Here is a 21,809-nt window from a genome sequence, read left to right as displayed (position 1 = left end):
AAAACCTATTTTCTAATACATTAAAAAAATCATAATTATAAAGGTAACATGACCTCAAATCTTTCCTTTTGAATGCTATGAAAAAGAATTAAGTCAAATAAAAGTTTTGTTTTACTGTTGACAAAAATAGTCTATGCAACTGCAATGTAAGTGAAATATAGATTTTTAAATAAGGGATAACGATCATCATATAGCAGGTGGTATTTCTTAATCATGGTGTTAAAACTCCATTTCCTCTCCAGCATCTTGAATGCATTATAAATTAGGAATCAAGGCCCCAAAGGCATGAGATAATCTGAAAAAAATATTAAGTTTTCTTTCTAAAGATCTCAACTAGGTCAGTTCTAATGATGATAATGCTTTATTAAGAGAAAAAGAATATACATACATCTGCAACTTGCCTGTCATCTTAACGTAAAGATGTAGTATAGGAAACCTGATAACTGAGACCAAGGTAATTCAGAGCAACCTGTCTATGGAATGCAAGTAAAAAATCTGGGCAAAATATAAAAAACATATGCTAGAAGGCACAGGAGAGCTAACAAGATTGTGAAGAATTATAGGCAAGTATCAGGAGGAAGTTGAAGGCTCAGGAGAGTAATCTCTGCATTTATAGCTATTTCTCCCTTGAGGTGATTTGCTGATGCTGGAGGAGGTGGCAGAAAAGCTTAGCAACACTGTTGAGAGCTTTGTTGGGAAAGCAAGAACGAATTTAAGGCCTACTATAGAGAGTTCTCTGTAAACCCTCCTTGAGTTGAGCTGGGACACAGCTAAACTGGAAAGGGCAAACTAGGAGTAGTCAGGCCCTTGCAGAAGCGGTAGTTCAGAAGTTTCAAATTATCTCAGGCTCTAAAATTGTACTGAAACAATTTTAGACTGCTAACCACACAAGGAGTCTGGAATAAGCAAATGCAAATCCTCATTGAGGAAGACATTATTATCAGAAGCCTTAAAGAATTTTATAAACAATTCTGAAAACACATGTGTGATGTACAAAAATTAGCATGCATTCAAGGCAAAGCACATGAAAGAAATCCAGCAGAAAGAGAACAGAAGCAGACCTAGAAGGTTCTAGGCTTGGGAATTCTCAGACACAGATTTCACCTACTATATTCAGTGAAAATTTTTGCAAAGAAATGGAAACTATAAAAAAGAATCAAATGGAAATTCCAAAACTGAAATATAAGTGAAATGGAGAACTTGATGGATTTAAGACCCATTTGACACAAATTTAAAGAGAAACTATAAAATACGTGAAAAGAAATTTCCAGGAAAAGAAAAAAAAATGAAAAGCAGAAGAAGGCAAAGGCATGGATAAGACAGTAAGGCAGTAACATGCAATATAACTGGAGCCTCAGAAGCAGAAAAGAGAACAAAAGTGGCAGAAGCAACATTTGAAGATACAATGGTTAAGAACTTTAAAAACTGATAAAAAACAGTACAGACACAAATTCAGAGTTCTGTGAACCTAGTAAGAGAAGTAGAAATAAAAGTACATTTAGGCACAATATAGCAAAACTACTAAGACCCAAAGACAAAGAAAAAACATTTTAGGAAGCCAGAAAAGAAGTCAGATTATATTCAAGGGAGCAACATTTAGAATGAAAGTTGGCTTCAAAAGCAAACATGAAAATCAGAAGATAATGAAACAATGTCTCTTTATCAAGTGTCTTTAACAAGTGCTTAAAGAAAAGAGTATCACATTGGAATTCTATACCCAGCAAAACAGTCTTCAAGAAACTTAAGACAAATACATTTTAAGATCTAATTGAGGTTATGAAATTTAAGATAGGGAGATTATCTTAGATTACCTGGTGGGCTCAATGTAATCATAGGAGCTTTTAAAAACAAAAACTTTCACTAACTGTAAGCAGGAGAGATAGGCAGAAGGAAAGCTAAGAGAGATTCAAAGCATGAGAATGACTTGCCTTTGTTGGCTAGGAGATGAAGTGATAAAGGTAGTCACATGCTAGAGAACAGAGTGAAATCGCTCAGTCATGTCTGACTCTTTGCCATCCCATGGACTGTAGCCTACAATGCTCCTCCGTCCATGGGATTTTCCAGGCAAGAGTGCTCGAGTGGGTTGCCATTTTCTTCTCTAGAGGATCTTCCCAACCAGGGATTGAACCTGGGTCTCCCGCATTGTAGGCAGATGCTTTACCATCTGAGCCACCAGGGAAGTCAGAGAACAGAGGTGACCTCTGAAAAAACGGAGTGTCTGTACAATGCCAGGTACTTGAGTAAGTTCCGACTTGCTCTGAATTTGATCTATCTGGCTAATAATCAACAAGAAAACAGACCTCAGCCCTACAGCCACACAGAACTGAATTCAGCTAACAATAGAAGCACATTCTCCCCCAGAATCTCCAAACAGGAGACCCAACTGGCTGACATCTTGATTTTTGCCTCTGAAACTTGAGGCAGAGTAACTAGCTGAGCCTGCTGGACTTCTGATCGTAAGAACTTTGAGATAATAAGCCAGTGTTATTTTAAATGGATATGTTTGTGTTAATTTCTTAGGGCAGCAATAGAAGACTGATATAAATGGAATAATCCAACAGTAATAGATGAGATTGTTAATAGTTCACCTCAGTATATGACAGAACATGAATTAAAAAATTAGTCAGTAAGAACATGATTTGAAGAACACAGCCGATTGACCTGACTTAATATATTCTTTAAAAACATAATTGAAACATTTATACCAACTCTATGCTGGCTTTAAAGAAGTCTTCACAAACCTCAAAGAATTAAAATCAGTAAAAATGAGTTTCAAATTTAAAAAGAATATGCATTAGTTTAGTGTTGCTGTTCTTACGCTGGGTTAAGGTGAAGATGAGACATAAAGATTTGTAAATGTAAAATCTCATAAATGTTTATATAAGAAAATTTTTGGAGCCTAACAGATCATTTTTTAAAGTTATTTATCCTCTGATCTAGGAAACTAATTCCTATGAAACTAGTACATAGTTTCATAGGAATTGTTAATACAGTAGTTTCCCCTTACCCCACGGGAGGAAACATTCCTAGACTCCTAGTGGATACCGGAAACCAGACAGCAATGCCTCATATATTTCCTATTTGTGTGTGTGTGTGTGTGTGCGCCTCTTCTTACCTGGAGAATCCCCTGGACAGAGAAGCCTGGCAGGCTGCAGTCCATAGGGTCGCACAGAGTCAGACACAACGGAAGTGACTTAGCACGCACACATGCATAAAGCGACTTACCATGAATGCTTGCCTACCTATCTAAGGTAAAGTATAATTTATAAATTAGGCAATAATTCTAAGAACATAATGTAATATAAGCTTGCAAATGTGGACTCTGTGTCAAAATATCTTATTGTACAAAGTTAATGCCTTTTCCAGGAGAAGGCAATGGCAACCCACTCCAGTACTCTTGCCTGGAAAATCCCATGGGTGGAGGAGCCTGGTAGGCTGCATGGGGTCGTGAAGAGTTGGACACTACTGAGCGACTTCACTTTCACTTTTCCTTTTCATGCATTGGAGAGGGAAATGGCAACCCACTCCAGTGTTCTTGCCTGGAGAATCCCAGGGATGGCGGAGCCTGGTGGGCTGCCGTCTATGGGGTCGCACAGAGTCGGACATGACTGAAGCGACTTAGCAGTAGCAGCAGCAATGCCTTTTCCATCTTAACATCACTTACGCATTCTGACAGTAATTTTTGCAATTTGAGGTCCAAGAGCAAAACTAACATGAATTTCTTCTTCCTTCTTCATGATTTCATGGATAGAATACCTGTTCTTCCCCCAAATTTTAGCACCTCACATGTGATTTATTTTTCTTTCCTAATTAGCCAAAAACTTTCATTTCTGCACTTAAAAGGGAGCTCTTAATGGAATCTCTATGGCCTTACTGAATTGCTAGCATCACTTCTGCACTTTGGGATTATTGAGTAAAATACAGGTTACTTAAAAACAAGCACTGCAATACTGTGTGTGACAGCTGATCTGATAACCAAGATGACTACTAAGTGACAAACAGAATATGATGGATAAAGAGATGGTTCATATCTTGGGCAGGACAGAGTAGGACCACATGAAATTTTATGATGATACTCAGAATGGTGTGCAATTTAAAACTGATGAAGTATTTATTTCTGAAAATGTCCACTGAACGTTTTTGGACTTCAGTTTACTGCAGGTAACTGAGATGGTGAAAAGTGAAACAGTAGAGAAGGGAGGACTACTGTATATGGTTCTCTGACATGCACTGTTCACCAATAATAGAACAATGGTTAAGTAAATGATTGTATAACAATTCTCACAGTTATTAAAAAAATGCTAGATTCTTTATATATGTACCCTAAAAATGATTAAAATGTAACAAAAAGCTTAAAAGTTAGATTATCTGATACAAATATCATACACACACTGTAAAGATAACCAAACTGTTAATAAGCATTTATCTCTAACCTAGCATAGAAGATTGAGGTTCTGGGAAAAGCTGAAGAGGGCATTCTGCTTCTATATTATCTGAATATTTTAAAACCAATATTTTAAAACTAACCAATTGTTAGTTTTTCAATTAAAATGCCCCATGCACACTTATGAAAGGAGAGATATTAAGTGATCTGCCAACAGAAAAACAGTAAATTCGACACTGTCAGTTGATCTTAAGAACATAAAAGATTGTTATTTATTACAGAACATAATATTCTTAATCATAATCTTCAGTCTTTAATACACGTAAAGTTTTAAAGAAGAGTGGAAATAAAATTATCTAATTAAAAACAGGTAAAATAACTTCACTGCTAGCATTATTTAGAACGTCAAGCATACTTCCCCTTACACCTTTGAAAGATACCAGTTAATTGAAATGATTCTGAAATTAATTCTCACAAAATAGCAAAACTACTAAAAAATTAACTGCTCTATTGATTGATATTACAAAGATTAATCTTTATAAATAGTGTTTACTTACTTAATGAAATAAAAGCTGTACTTACAACAAGGAGAAGAATGAACTGGTCCAAGTTGTGGGAAGGTCATAAGAATAGAAACTTCTGGTAGATTATTTTGCTTTGCAGGTTCACTAGTTTGATCAGCCCAAACCACCACTTTTTTCCTCTCGACCAAATGTTCAATTTCTTTGATGTCAGCCTCAAAAGTAGCATTTAACAGGCCAGATTCTTTTAAAGCACAGTATTGCTTTCTTAGGGCCGGAAGTAATGCATTCAATACTCTACATACAGAAGGTGACAAGAGAGAGATAAATACTAAATTTTAAATACAGTATTACAGATTTATGTAACATCCAAAGTATTTGTTGTTGTTCAGTCTCTTTGCTGCAGCATGAGCAAAGATGCCACTCTTTGCCATGAACTGCAGCATGCCAGGCTTCTCTGTCCTTCACTATCTCCCTGAGTATGCACAAACCTATGTTCATTGAGTCAGTGATGCCATCCAACCATCTCATACTCTGTCACCCTCTTTTCTTCTTGCCTCAGAATTTCCGAACATCAGGGTCTTTTCCAGTGAGTCAGCTCTTTGCATCAGTGGCCAAAGTACTGGAGCTCCAGCTTTAGCATCACTCCTTCCAATGAATATTCAGGGTTGACTTCCTTTAGGATTGACTGGTTTGATCTCTGTGTTGTTCAAGGGACTCTTAAGAGTCAACACCAGTTTGAAAGTGTCAATTTGCTGGTGCTCAGCCTTCTTTATGGTCCATCTCTTACATCCATACATGTATGTGTAATATGTTCTTAGTTGCTCAGTTGTGTCTGACTCTTTGCAACACCATGGACTGTAGCCCACCAGGCTCCTCTGTCCATGGGCATTTTCCAGGCAAGAATATTGCAGTGGGTTGTCATGCCCTCCTCCAGGGGATCTTCCCAACCCAGGAATCAAACAGGTCTCCTACATTGCAGGCAGATTCTTAACCATCTGAGCCACCAGGGAAGCCCAAGAATACTGGAGTGGGTAGCCTATCACTTCTCCAGGGCAATCTTCCTGACCCAGGAATTGAACCAGGGTCTCCTGCATTGCAGGTGGATTCTTTACCAGCTGAGCTACCAGGGTAGCCCCACATCCATACATGACTACTGGAAAAATCATAGCTTTGACTATACAGATCTTTGTTCGCACAGTGATGTTTCTGCTTTTTAATACACTGTCTAGGTTTGTCACAGCTGTTCTTCCAAGGAGCAGGTGTCTTTTAATTTTTTGGCTGCAGTCACCATCGACATTGATTTTGGAGCCCAAGAAAATGAAATCTGACACTTTTCCAACATTTTCCCCATCTATTTGCCATGCAGTGATAGGACCAAATGCCAAGATCTTAGTTTTCTGAATGTTGAGCTTTAAGCCAGGCTTTTTCACTCTCCTCTTTCACCTTCATCAAGAGGCTCTTTAGTTCGTCTTTACTTTCTGTCATTAAAGTGGCACCATCTGCATATCTGAGGTTGTTGACATTTCTCCCAGCAATCTTGATTCCAGATTGTGATTCAAAGTATTAGCAGATGATTAAAATGTTCCCTGTACATATCTTCCTTTAGAAATTTCAATCAAATACCTCTAATCAAATATCTTTAATACATTAAATATAGATTGGAAAGTACCTTTTATGGGAATTACAAGAACCAGGCTACAGTGTCAGCTAGTCTTCACTTGCTTCTATTTGACCTTGGATAAAGTACTAACTGAGGTTTCTCCTCTATAATATGGGGTACAATTGGATAGCCATTACTTTCAACAGGGGACTGTTTTCAGAACTAAATTTCATATAAAAGACTTTTACAAAGCATAATGTGATTTAAGAATCAAAAACTGTGTTGTGGACTTCCCTGGTGGCCCCTGGTTAAGAATCTGCCTCATAATGCAGTGGGCACAGGTTTGATCTCTGGTCTGGGAAGATTCCACATGCCAAGGGGCAACTAAGCCTATGTGCCACAACTACTAAGCCTACGCTCTAGAGCCTATGAGCTGCAACTACTGAGTCCCTGTGCCTAGAGTCCATGCTCTACAACAAGAGAAGCCACTACAAGGAAAAGCTCCTGCTCATCCCAACTAGAGAAAGCCTGCATGAAGCAATGAAGAGACAGCAGCAGAAAAAAAAAAAAAAAAAGTGTTGCTATTGTTACTAAATATTATGAGATTGAAATGAAATATTAATATACTCTGTCAAATAATGAAGCTCATCTTAGGTATATAAGATTAGAAAACAATAACAAATGAACAAAACTCACCTCTCCTTGAAGTTAGTTCTTTATGAGCTAAAGTAATAATTTTCAAAGGCATTCAAAGGAGAAAACTGCAGAAAAGTATGGTGGGTATAGGGCTTCTCTGGTAGCTCAGCTGGTAAGGAGTCCGCCTGCAATGCAGGAGACCCATGCTCAATTCCTAGGTCAGGAAGATCCTCTGGGGAAGGGATAGCTATCCATTCCAGTACTCTTGGGCTTCTCTGGTGGCTCAGATGGTAAAAAATCTGCCACAATGCAGGAGAGCTGGGTTTGATCCCTGGGATTGGAAGATCTCCTGGAGGACGGCATGGCAACCCATTCCAATATTCTTGCCTGGAGAATCCCATCGACAGTGGAGCCTGGCGGGCTATATAGTCCATGGATCGTAAAGAGTTGGACACGATTGAGTGACTAAGCACAGCACAGCACAGCACATGGTGGATATGAAAAAAAGGACGGGGTGCTGGATGCTTAGCTCTGATTCAAAATCTATCCTATTGCTGTCAATCAGAGGAGTACTAAACATTTCTTTTTATGTATTAGACCTCCATGAAGAATATTCACTGAAGAAATGCCAGCAACTAAAAAGTTATAAATGGTTCCTAACTTATACCAACAAGACGTCAAACAACATGAATAACTTAAAATAACTTAGTCCTGGTGTTCCATATTACTCATGATGTCCGGAAGAACAGAACCATTTGAAGTATGGATAGGACACTGGGAAAAGAATAGGCATTTTAATTTTAACACACTGGGAAATTACTGCTTTATTATCTAGGAATCTTAAATATTTAGATAGCTGTACAAATAAATAGTTTGTGATATTTTTCTTTTTGGTGATTGTGGGGAGTACTCCATTTAAGCCCAGTAGGTAACAATTGTAAGGAAAACTTCTTAATCAGAAAGTTAATAAAAACAATTACTTGTTGAGCACCTATACTAATCAGATGCTAAGCAGAGAAGAGTTAACACAGTAGGTCTGAAGTCGACATCCTTTGAAAGGCTTGTCAACAAGGTTGGCCCTTGGGTCGTATCTTGAAACACAGATTTTGAGAAGTTCAGATAATTCCCAGAACTATTAAGAGTGGCTCACTGTGTTTAACTCTTTGTACAAACAATGTGGTTTATGCTGAACAACTGCTTTCCTTTTAGAAAGGTTAGAATTTTGAGCCATCATGCTTGGCAGACAGTACCTATGCAACCAGCTCCCAGTGAAAACCCAGGGCACGAAGTGTCGGCCTAATGACATTCCAAAGTAAGCACCATTTCACGTGGGTCATCACAACCTTTGCTGGAGGACTTAAGCATATCCTGTATGGTCTATAGGATGAAGACACAAATGCCTGTAACTAAGTGACTTCCTTTGTACTTTGCCCCATTCACCTTTTGTTGATTCTGTCTTGCCTGCTTTTACCCTAATAAATCATAACAGAGGAGCCTGGGGGGCTATACAGTCCATGGAGTTGGAAACAATCAGACACAAATGAGCCACTAAACCACCACCATGGGGTCAGCCATATGATGGATTCTATGAGTCATTCCAGTAAATCATCAAACACGGAGGTGGTCTTAGAGACCCAGGACATATGCCATTTATGCATGTATGTATGGCGTATGTTTATTTGTTTGTATTTATGCATTCATTTGGGGCTTCTCTGATAGCTCAATAGTGAAGAATCTGCCCGCAATATGGGAGACCTGGGTGTGATCCTGAGGTCGGGAAGATTCCCTGGAAAAGGAAATGGCAACCCACTCTAGTATTCTTGCCTGGAGAAGAATTCTGTCCCATGGACAGAAGAGCCTGGCAGGCTACAGTCCACAGGGTTGCAAGAGTAGGACATGACTTAGTGACTAAACCACCAATTGGATATTCTTGGCTACTTGGTTGTAAATTAACTGACCATATATACACGGGTTTATTTCTGGGCTCTCTGTTTTGTTCCACTGATCTATGTGTCTGTTTCACACCAGTACATACTGTTTTGATCACGACTGCTTTGTAATGTAGTTTTAAATCTGAAAGTGTGATCTCTCAAACTTTGTCCTTCTCAGGAATGCTCTGGTTATTCAGTCTTTTGTGGTTCCACACGAATTTTAGAATTATTCATTCTAGTTCTGTGAAAACACCCCATATTTTATATCTTTTTACCTTGTATTTCCTTAAGTAATTATTATTACTTACAGTTACAGGTATTTTCACTACTTTTTTATTTTAACTTTCATACTAGCATTCTAAGTGATTAAAACACTACTTTTACTATATGTTCACTTTTACCAGTGAGACTTATACTTTCATATTTTTCTTGTTACTAATCAGTGGCCCTTTTCAATTTAAAGGAGTCTCTTTAACATTTCTTAAAAGGCCAGTTTAGTGGTGATGAAATCCTTTAACTCTTGGTCATCTGGAAAACTCTTAATTCTTCTTCAATTTTTATTGATAACTTTGCTAGGTAGTCTTCATAGCTGAAAATTTTTTCTTTCAGCACTTTGAATATACACAAAATCATTTTTTTTTTGGTCTTCACTCTATAAACTCAGGCTAAGACAGTTCATCAAATCTGTTGTTTTTTGTTATTTAATCCTTACAAACTTGTTATAAGGAAAGTGTTACAATTGAACAGATAAGAAAACTAAAGTGAGGCAGGATAATTTATGCAAGGTTATACTGCTTACATAAACTAGAACTCAAGTCCAACTTCAAAACTCATACTCTTTCTACTATATTGTATTGTCTCTGTTTTAGTTCACCAGTTTTCTAAATAAATAAGAGAATTTTTGCCCATTTTGAGGCAAAAATTTATATTAAATATATTAAACTATTTTTATGATAAACCAAATATAGTATGGTTGAAATAAATTAATGTTTCTTTGATAACTTTTAACTCTTGCAGGGGGTGTGAGCGCAAGTAAATGAATGTTCAGTGTTTGCTCTATGTATAAATATAGGAAGTATGGGGAGAGCAGGGTGAGCTTCTATCCATAGGATAATATTTCCCTAAAGTTTTTCCTTTTCTTTTTCTTCTTCTTTTTAAAAGTAATTATGCTAATATAATTTTCCTTAAATCAAAAGTATGGAAAATTAATTATTGTTATTTGAGAACACTAGAAGAACTACAGTAGAATTTTAGACTGGGAGAAAGCCTTTAGCGAAATAAATTTGTTATTTTTACAGAGCATGAAAGTGACGCCTAAGGAAGTTGACTGACATGTCCAATGTAATAAAAATAAAGATCAAGGCATACTTTTTAACTATTATGTTTCAAAAATTAAAACTACTCAGCTACTACTGAGTTAGAGCATGAATGAGATAGTATAGAATCACTTAAAAACTGGGACATGATGTTAAAATATATATATTTTTAAATGATTTCATGTTAATGATAGCAAAAATTCATTCTGGGATTATGAATGCTTAAAAACTATCTACTTAAAAATTCAGCTGGTATTAATAATAGTTTCTAAGAGGGGGAAAGATGGCTGGAGGACAGGTAGAAGACAGGCTCCTTTTCACTGTAGAGGGATCTTCAGAATTTTGTATTACATGACATATATTGCATACAAACAATAAATTAAAAAAGTGTTTTTAAAACTATAAAGCACTATAAAAAAATCCGAGGAGAAGAACCACATCCTTTACACTCGCTCTGTGTTTTCTAACTCAGCATGATTTCTGATGCTGGCAGACATTTAAATAGTAATGTATTTTGTACTGGATAAAACTGAAGTTTTTGGCAATGGAAACCTAAAATTTTTAGAACAGGTAAACCCATGTACTTACGCTTCTGTCTGTCTGTGTTGCTGTTCTTGAAGAGAAGCTAGATCCATCATATGTTTAATTTGTGCTTTCAAATCTTTGTTCTGGAGGTGCAGATGGTGGCAATGAAGTTCTTTACTGAGCTCCTGGGGAAAACAATACAAACTATATCTCAGATTCTTTTAAGAATATTAAAGTTAAATCAATATTAATGAAATTTATTTTATATTGGTGTTAAGTTTTAATTCTTAAAAATATGAAATGGTATGTATAGAAACAATCTGAAAAACAAGTATTCTGGTACAGGTAGTCTATAACTTACAAGTGAGATAAGTTTCAAGTTTCCTTGGAAACTGAATGTCTTGGACAAATTTTATTATAATAATAGTTTCTTGGTCTATCCAACTTGTATATAATACTGTGAAAATACATTAATTTGGTCCATTTTTGCTTACATGTCACTTTTTCAGGGAGGCTTTCTCTAAGCATTACATTTAAAGATGGACAGTCTTCACCTCCAACAGTCTCTGTCATAGCATTGATTAGTAACAATTTCATTTATTTATTTGCTTATAGATTCTCCATTCTAGACCACCATGAGAGGCACTGTCTCAAACTAGTTCAGTGTTTGGAGTTGTCAACTGTGTCAAACTGTCCAACTGTGTCCAACAACTCCAGTGTCTGGAGTTGCATACAATAAAAATTTCTTGGGGAATTCCCCAGCAGTCCAGTGGTTACAGCTCTACACTGGCAAAGCAGGCAAAACGGGTTAGGGAACTAAGATGATGCCTGCTGCAGCAAAAAAAAAAATTCTCACCTTCACCCAATCTTGGTATGAGCTTCATCCTAGTGCAAAAGTGTAGAAAAGTTTTTGCAGTCTCCCGTTTCCTAAGCCTCTTGTGTACATGCCCAAATGTTTTCTAATTTACCACCTAAAATTATTTCTCTTTCCTCAAACCTACTAAGCCTTAAGTATGGAAAACGTCAGGTAAGTGGTTATACTAAATTATGAATGGTAATAATCCAAAAGCATTTTCAAAATTTAAATTGGGAAAATTTTAGTCAATAAAAGGGAGTGCAATATTTTGGACATTGTAAGAGGCTGAGAAAAAAAGCCTTACGGTAGCTGTGCCCAAGAAACTTCCTACAGATAACTCTCCTAATCCACTTTAGGTGTTCAATACTCCTTTACCAACCTGCAGTTGGCCACTGACTCTCTATAAGCTTAAGGCTTTTTTCTTTTTCTTTTCTAGGTAATACTTCCTAAACCAGTGGTGGGTGCTTTGACAAGGAAACAATATAATTCTATATGTCTGAGATATATTAAAGTTGGGGGTTATTATCTAGATGATTCATGATTACATTTCAGAAAACAACAAGTATTTTAGAGCAAACTCTCTTTAGGGAGTCAGGTCAGGATGATACAGTTAGAGCAGTCTTGGTATGAGCTCATGAGTCATGTGATTTTAAAGATGGCTCGACTATGACACAAATGCTGCCTGAAGTCCCAAATATGGTCTTTATGGAAATGACTTGACTTGACTGAAAGTTAAGAGGTTTACTATATGATCTCTTTCATCTTTTCGAGTTAGAAAATTCAACAACCCTAACAGTATAAACATATTTGCCAAATATTCCATCTTTTCTCTTTAAAAAAAAAAATCCCTTATTTACTTCTTCTGATAATCTTGTTTTATCTTTCTGTATCACTCTTAAAGAGACAAGCCTTGATTCTATAACTATTTTATCCAATAATAATTCTTGGCTAGTCTGTCATCTTTGAAAAACCAAGCTTTTTCATGCTTTGATACACTAATGATTGAATCTGATTGGAAGAACATAGCCTATCATGAGAACTACAGTTAAGTTAGTAACAGCTGAAGTAAGAATATAATGAGAGGTAATATATAAAACAAGAGGTTTTTGGATGCCATGCTAGGCCTGGGAAATCATAATAGAGAGTTTACATATGGGAGAAAGCACCTAAGAGTGATTCAATCAGAGTTAGTTTTTAGAAAGCTCATTTTAGTTGCAGTGTAGAGAATGACTGCAGTAGGCCAGGAATGAAGTAGGAAGGCCACACATAGCATCCAACAATGGGGGCTGGAAGGCTGAATTCGGGTACTGGTAATGGGAGATGTAGAAGTGGGTAAATCTGAGAGGTTAAGAGGAAGATAATGCAGGAGGGTACAGAAAAAAGGGCAGCAATATGAAAGTCACAGTACTGGGTCTCTGTCTAGAGTTGTATGACTGTGAATAAATCTTTTCACAAAGTCATGTCTCAGTTTGCTTATATAAGAAAGAATGGCTTAAAAGTAGATACCTATTTCAGCCACGAAAATATCTACAAAAAAAAGGACTGAGAGTGGGATAGGTTGATGGGAATAGAAACAGTTTTAATTTTTTCAAATTATTTATAATAAAATGCATTAAAAAACAAGAATTGAAACACTAATTCTAGATTTATATTCAGGTGTGAAAAGTTCTGCTTAAGAGAGTTATAGAAGACAGACTGCTAGAAAAATTAGATTGGACCATGGTAAATAAAATTTAAATTTACTGAAAATAACCTGAAGAATATTAACTTCATAAATGCTAATAAGTAGGCAAAAAAAGCAATAATAGTACTACTAAAAAGAATACTGTACCATTTAAAAAATTGGGAGCTTAAGATAATTATGGGAAAACAAAGGCAAACTAGTAAATATCAATGGATTTTTTTTGCCTTTTTAATACTAAACAAGCTCTTAAGTACTTTTCTAGTTGGAGATGGGCTATATTTTACTGTCAATTACATGAATATACTAGATTATAAGTATAATGCAAATTATACTTAATTTACATTCTAGATGGACTATTGTCAATTCAGTACATAAACATAAATGCATACAGCTTTCAAACTGGTTTTATTTGGCTATAATACAAATAATGGTGACCACATTTAAAACTAATTTTAAAACTAATGTCAATTTATTAAATTTAAATCACCTACATGATGAAAATTCAAGTACAGTCTGAAAGTCTGAAATAGAATTACTTCAGTCTGACTTAAGAACGACCTCATAAAAGGATGCAATCACTTAAGAAAAACATTTAAATGTAACTTTATTCTTCTGAAAGTAAAGAAAAAGAAATTTAGTAGGTAAATAGGGAGGTAGAAGGCATATTCAGTTAAAAACAGTAAAACGAGTCAGTTAAATCTGAGAGAGATGAACCAAAATTTGCCTTATGAAAGATATTTATACAACAGTGAGTTTAAGAAGTTCAGTTCTAAGAAAATAAATCTGACTATAAAATATGTATGTACCTTTGGTATATGACCATTTTGACCTAAGAGTCCCATTTCCGTTTGGACACGATGGAGCCAATTAGTATTCTCATCAAATTGCTTCAATTCTTCTTCCCTTTTCTTCTCTAGATAGCAGCGGCGAGTTTTCAACATTGCAAGTCTGTGATCTCTTTTGCAAGTGGCCTGAAAAATAATGCATTTAATTGTCACTCTTTTGTGATATTTGATGTATGTGATATTAGTACAGTGGTATATTTCCTTTTAAGTGTGCTATTGTAGCCTATTAAATTAGGCTATACTTTTATACTTAAAGCTATTTCCCCTTTGAAATCTCACAATACTGCTGCTTGCAGGAAAATAGGAAATTGAGTTGTGAGTCATTTTATAAAATTACATGTTGAGAGTTTATGACTTTAAGAAAAACAATGGCCAAATTGAAGACTATAACTTCTTTTTTGCTGTTGCTAAAATATATGCTTTTAAATGTTGCATTTGAAAGTTCATATGGGGCCTGACTCCTGTGATTTCCTCATTGAAAACAAAGCAGATGCATGTACTGCTCTTATCTTGCCTTCAGTTTGAAAGATGTGAAGAAACAGAGTATTCTATTGTTCTAAGGTTTTGTCTATAAGGCCTTTAGACTGGCTGTTGTCAATGACAGAAAACAGAGCTTACATCTGAGTGTCATAAACATCTGATCTCGCTTGATGGTTGATTCAGGACACATAATGGACAGCCCAAATATTTTTGGTGTTTTATCTACACACAAATTGAGTTCAGAACTGGCTTTCTAGTTTTTTACTCCAAGGGTCCTGCAAACTATCATGGGCACAGTGTGGCAGAATGGTAGGACTTCTTTGGGCTAATTGCCAAAAGCCACTAAACTCAATAATCATCAGATATGATGGCTGGACCTGAGACAATACGTCGCTAAAGGTTAGAACAAGCACTTATAGCGGTTTTGGAAGTAGGGATAAACATACCCTATGGCGGGAAAAAAAAATGAAAAAGGAGGAGGAACTACATTTGAACTGGGTTAAAGGCCTCACTCCTAACTTTCTTGTTATCTTTCATAAAAGGTTGACATTTTGAGGAAAAACCAGGGAATGAAGAAATCTGCAAAAATAGGAAACAATGTCACTCTTCTTACTGCCTCTTTCTGGTTTAGTAAACAACTATTTTCATTAAAGTGTTATGTTGTCATGCAATGGGTAATTAATTGTTCTTAACTAATACGTAACGTACTTTTGGAAATCTCAGTTTAAATTTCATACAGAATATTGGTAGATGAAATCCACATAAACAAAAGCTCTTTAAGGTTCTAAAATTTTATTTTAAAAGTAGAATGTGGTCCTGAAACCTGTAAAGTTTAGAGCCACTGCTATAACAGAAGGTAGGATACACGGCTTCTTGACTTTTCCTGCTATGCAGCAGCTATGAACATTTAGGCAAGTCAAATTTGTGTGGCTCTCAGTCACCTTATCTGAAAAATGAACATAAATGTATTGTACCTGTCTGAAGGAAGGCAATTAAATCAAACTACCTTCCTATTTCTCTAATGTCTACAAATATTGCAGATACTTTTAGAATCAGGGCAGGAAATGATCTATGGGTCTGACGGCAGTCAATATTTAACACTCAAAATTTTTGACTGAAAATCTCAAGAAATATGTTTTTGAGTTTGTACTTATTTTCATGAAATGTATCCTCTATGATGGTTCTTTATGGGGACATTTTTCATCAGGGTAATCCCTACTGAATTACTATTGTGAAATAAGTATCAAGTAAATGTTTGGAAATAAATTCTAAAATATGTATATTAAACCCTCACATTAAAGTAAATTGTTTCCTATTAAAGTTTCAAAAAAGCTTTATATGTTTTATTAATACAACTTCCAAAATACCACAAAAGGTCTTGAGCGAGAATAAACATGTAATTTTAAAATTCAGGTATTATAATACTACTGCTTTGTGCAAAAGAACTGACTGCTAACACAGTGAACTCATTATTTCATTAATACAACTTGTATATTAACTCTATACATTCATAAAATTGCCCAGGACCTTCACTTTAATACTATTCTCAGAGTCCATATTCTAGAACCATTCATAGCTGAATCAATGAGATTCTTTTAGCAACTATGAGAGTAAACCTCTTTGGAGAGGGTCCAAGACAGATATAAAATCCCTTACCCTAGCAAGCAGTTTAGTAAAACTATACTTTGACAATTCTGTGAGAACAAACTAAATCTCTAGGTATCTTTCTACATTTTTCAGTAGTTTACAGCCAATAAACTTAGGAGGTTTTATCTCCATTGCTTACCTAATCTCATGAGAATAGCTATAAAAATTGGAAAAGCAATTGAAATGACCAAAAGTGAGGTATGAGAAAAGGCAAACGTATTGAAAAAAAGCAGAATAAGGATGCAAACAGAAAAAAGAAATCAGCCAAATCTATTTCCTCACTCTATGTCTCAATGTTTCCAATCACACACATTCACAATTCAACAGGGTAAGAAAGAGAAAATAACTATTATGTAAATTAGCTTGGTATTAAATAGACCAAACTTATTAAATGTACTAATATTTTAATGTTCAAAAAATGGCAACCTGAGTCTAAGCTTTACTAACACATTACTTATTTGTTTCAAAGATTGCCTCTTGACTATAAAAATAGACTATAAAATTCCTGGCAACCAAAGCTTCCAGAATTTGGCACTCCCTTTGAAATAGAATTGATAAATTCCCAATATGGCAAAATACATCTTGTATCATGTTCCATGTCCAATCTATTCACAGTGGTTAACTCTGGCTACTTCAGATTCAGAGAGGAAGAGTGCTACAGCCACTTCAGTGGTACCTGCTGTGGCAAAGGCGTGGGGGTTGGCAGGAAGTGTTGAGCATAGCTATGGACGACATTGTACTCTGGTCAAACTGATGTTCTGTTTCGAATATTGTATTCCTTTTTATTTTTTTCCCACTAATAGTTCTTATACAGGGTTTCCCAGGTGGCACTTAGTGGTAAAGAACCTGCCTGCCAATGCAGGAGATGTAAGAAATGCAGGTTCAATCTCTGGGTCGGGAAGATCCCCTGGAGAAGAGCATGGAAACTACTCTAGTGTTCTTGCCTGGAGAATCCAATGGACAGAGGAGCCTGGTAGGCTACAGTCCATAGGGTTGCACAGTCAGATACGACTGAAACAACTTAGCATGCACACAGTATTTTCATAAAAATGTCCAGTATAAATCTCATCTCTCTACTACGAAGCCTTTCTTTACCACAACCAGAAGTCACTGTTTTTTACTTTGAATAGCTATAGCACTTAGTACTTATAGTATAGTAGGATCCTCAGAAGTACAGACTGAGGCCAGACTGCCAGAGTTTTTAACATTGGTTCGGTCACATTGATTAGGCATATATCTCTAGACAGCTTACTTGAATTCTCTGTATCTTTGCTGCTCACAAACCATGGTAATAATAGAGGATATACCTCATAGGCTTGTTATAAATCCTAAATGAAATATCCCATGCAAAAGACTTTGAAAAGTGTCTGACAAACAATTAATGCTCAATATTAGCCATTTTTATTATTGCGCTATCCCTTACATGACAATCATACAGTGCTGTGTCATTTTTATATCATTTTATTGCTCCAACTAGTTTATAAATAACTGAAATACTATAATGTCTCATACTTTTGTTTATCTCTATTGTGTCTAGCACAATGCTTAGGATATATATAAAAGTGTTCAAAACAAGCTGCTCTCAATCAGCTTTCCATGACTGAATTTCTTGCCTTTTTATAAGACATAAATCAGGTAATTGTACTTACAGAAAATTGGCACTGATTTAAAGGAAACCTACACAATATTGAAAAATATTATGATTACTGTAAATTATCAGATAAAATCAGATCAGATCAGTCGCTCAGTCCTGTCCGACTCTTTGCGACCCCATGAATCGCAGCACGCCAGGCCTCCAGTCCATCACCAACTCCCGGAGTTCACCCAGACTCATGTCCATCGCATCAGTGATGCCATCCAGCCATCTCATCCTCTGTCGTCCCCTTCTCCTTCTGCCCCCAAACCCTCCCAGCATCAGAGTCTTTTCCAATGAGTCAACTCTTCGCATGAGGTGGCCAAAGTACTGGAGTTTCAGCTTTAGCATCATTCCTTCCAAAGAAATCCCAGGCCTGATCTCCTTCAGAATGGACTGGTTGGATCTCCTTGCAGTCCAAGGGACTCTCAAGAATCTTCTCCAATACCACAGTTGAAAAGCATCAATTCTTCGGCACTCAGCATTCTTCACAGTCCAACTCTCACATCCATACAGGAAAAACCATAGCCTTGACTAGACGGACCTTTGTTGGCAAAGTAATGTCTCTGCTTTTGAATATGCTGTCTAGGTTGGTCATAACTTTCCTTCCAAGGAGTAAGCCGTCTTTTAATTTCATGGCTGCAGTCACCATCTGCAGTGATTTTGGAGCCCAGAAAAATAAAGTCTGACACTGTTTCCCCATCTATTTCCCATGAAGTGATGGGACCAGATGCCATGATCTTCGTTTTCTGAATGTTGAGCTTTAAGCCAACTTTTTCACTCTCCACTTTCACTTTCATCAAGAGGCTTTTGAGTTCCTCTTCACTTTCTGCCATAAGGGTGGTGTCATCTGCATATCTGAGGTTATTGATATTTCTCCCGGCAATCTTGATTCCAGTTTGTGTTTCTTCCAGTCCAGCGTTTCTCATGGTGTACTCTGCATATAGGTTAAATAAACAGGGTGAGAATATACAGCCTTGACGTACTCCTTTTCCTATTTGAAACCAGTCTGTTGTTCCATGTCCAGTTCTAACTGTTGCTTCCTGACCTGCATACAAATTTCTCAAGAGGCAGATCAGGTGGTCTGGTATTCCCATCTCTTTCAGAATTTTCCAGTTTATTGTGATCCACACAGTCAAAGGCTTTGGCATAGTATAAAGCAGAAATAGATGTTTCTCTGGAACTCTCTTGCTTTTTCCATGATCCAGCGGATGTTGGCAATTTGATCTCTGTTTCCTCTGCCTTTTCTAAAACCACCTTCAAGAAATTCAGACTTAAATTGAAGAAAGTAGGGAAAACCACTAGACCATTCAGGTATGACCTAAATCAAATCCCTTATGATTATACAGTGGAAGTGAGAAATAGATTTAAGGGCTTAGATCTGATAGATAGAGTGCCTGATGAACTATGGAATGAGGTTCGTGACATTGTACAGGAGACAGGGATCAAGACCATTACCTTGGAAAAGAAATGCAAAAAAGCAAAATGGCTGTCTGGGGAGGCTTTACAAATAGCTGTGAAAAGAAGAGAAGCGAAAAGCAAAGGAGAAAAGGAAAGATATAAGCATCTGAATGCAGAGTTCCAAAGAATAGCAAGAAGAGATAAGAAAGCCTTCTTCAGCAATCAATGCAAAGAAACAGAGGAAAACAACAGAATGGGAAAGACTAGAGATCTCTTCAAGAAAATCAGAGATACCAAAGGAACATTTCATGCAAAGATAGGCTCGATAAAGGACAGAAATGGTATGGACCTAACAGAAGCACAAGATATTAAGAAGAGATGGCAAGAATACACAGAAGAACTGTACAAAAAAGATCTTCACGACCCAGATAATCATGATGGTGTGATCACTGACCTAGAACCAGACATTCTGGAATGTGAAGTCAAGTGGGCCTTAGAAAGCATCACACGAACAAAGCTAATGGAGGTGATAGAATTCCAGTTGAGCTATTCCAAATCCTGAAAGATGATGCTGTGAAAGTGATGCACTCAATATGCCAGCAAATTTGGAAAACTCAGCAGTGGCCACAGGACTGGAAAAAGTCAATTTTCATTCCAATCCCAAAGAAAGGCAATGCCAAAGAATGCTCAAACTACCGCACAATTGCACTCATCTCACACACTAGGAAAGTAATGCTCAAAATTCTCCAAGCCAGGCTTCAGCAATATGTGAACTGTGAATTTCCTGATGTTCAAACTGTAAATTATAGCAAATGCAAATAACTGAGATATAACATACAACTTTTAGAATAGGTAATACAGCAGTTTTTCAGAATTCCACTTAACTAACATATGTAGGGATTTCATAATAACAAACTAATATACTGGTTGGCCAAAAAGTTTGTTTGAGTTTTTCAGAAAAACTTCAAATAAACTTTTTGGCCAACCCAATATTAGTCCTACGAGATATTTTATTATTTGGAAGTCATGAAGGTTATCAAAAATACTGGCAACAATCTTGTAGTTCAAGAAAGTTAAAGTACATAGCAACAAATTTTAAACAAAGATATACATTCTAGTCTTCTGCCTTAAAATGATGTGAGGAACATTTTATATACACTTGAAAAACAAAATTAAAAAGAAATTTTCAGTATTCAATACATTACTAACTATAGGCCCTATGCTGTACAGTAGTAGATCTCTAGGGTGCATTTGTTTTACATAACTAAAACTTTGTACCCTTTGACTAGTACTTCCTGATTTTGCCTTCCCCATAACTCCTGGCAACACCATTTGATTCTACTTCTGAATTTGATGGTTTTAGATTTTTCATATAAATAGTATCATGTAGAATCCGCCCTTCTCTGTCTGGCTTATGTCACTTAGCATGTCTTTCAGGTTCACCTATGTTGTTGCAAATGGCATGATTTTCTTCTTTTTTAAAAGCTGAATCATAGTGTATTGTTGTATACTTAAGAATCATTAGGAGGATAGATCTTATGTTAAATGTTTCTGTTAATATACTACTACTACTACTAAAGTGGGTGGGAGGAAACTTTAGGAGGTGTGACACAGGATTATGGCATAGATTGTGGTGATGGTGTCACTAGTTTATATTTATCTTGAAACCTGTCAAGTTGTCTACGTTAAATGTTTGTGAGTTTCTTTAAACATCAATCGTATCTCAATAAAGTGGTTTAAAATAAACATTTTCAATAAGGCATAATAAATGCATATTCAGTAAATAAATTACTAATTTTGATAATTAGTTTAATAGTAACTGATATTCTCATATCCATGACACATTATTAATGCTTTATGACTAATTTCTTAGCCTATCACATCTTTCCCATTTCTTGGGCTGAAAAAACCTAAAATGATAGTTTTTTAAAGCACTATAAAAGTTTGATGGCTTTCAGATATTAAAAAATATGTAAAAATTTTATAGATAACTGTTACTTCTGGGAAAGTGGGAAAAGAAGACTTGGTTAAGGTGGAAATCTAACAGGACTGGGGGTTATCTACAAAAGAAAGGTTTTAATAAGTAATATGTGAATAAATTTCATGTATTTAATCTCTATGTGATTAAATTATATAAACTACTTTGAATGACTGATTTAATGTATTATTAATAAACACATTTATTAATGTGTTTAGTAAGTACAAAAGTACTTAAAAATGCAATTAATCTTATCATCAATGAGCACCAAAACTGGGGAGAATCTATTATTTTCAAAATGCTTATTTTTCTGATTTTTGGTACTCGAGTTGCACACCTCCAAGTATATATTTTTCTTTCCTACTTACA

At 36.0% G+C, this 21,809-nt stretch overlaps 1 protein-coding gene across 1 annotated transcript in view; it reads right to left on the bottom strand.

Annotated features, from left to right (window-relative positions):
- Window positions 1-21,809, bottom strand: part of KIF18A (kinesin family member 18A) — an 86,349-nt gene that overhangs the window by 36,219 nt on the left and 28,321 nt on the right. Inside the window, exons 11-13 of the mRNA XM_005890672.3 lie at window positions 14,263-14,427; window positions 10,980-11,101; window positions 4,967-5,202 (exon numbers count right to left, since the gene is read on the bottom strand). Coding sequence (XP_005890734.2) covers window positions 4,967-5,202; window positions 10,980-11,101; window positions 14,263-14,427 — 523 coding nt within the window. The remainder of the gene's footprint in view (window positions 1-4,966; window positions 5,203-10,979; window positions 11,102-14,262; window positions 14,428-21,809) is intronic.

Source organism: Bos mutus, chromosome 15, assembly GCF_027580195.1.
Source record: "Bos mutus isolate GX-2022 chromosome 15, NWIPB_WYAK_1.1, whole genome shotgun sequence".
NCBI lineage: Eukaryota > Metazoa > Chordata > Mammalia > Artiodactyla > Bovidae > Bos > Bos mutus.
The sequence above is the reverse complement of the archived record's forward strand: the minus strand, read 5'-3'. Positions and strand labels throughout refer to the sequence as shown.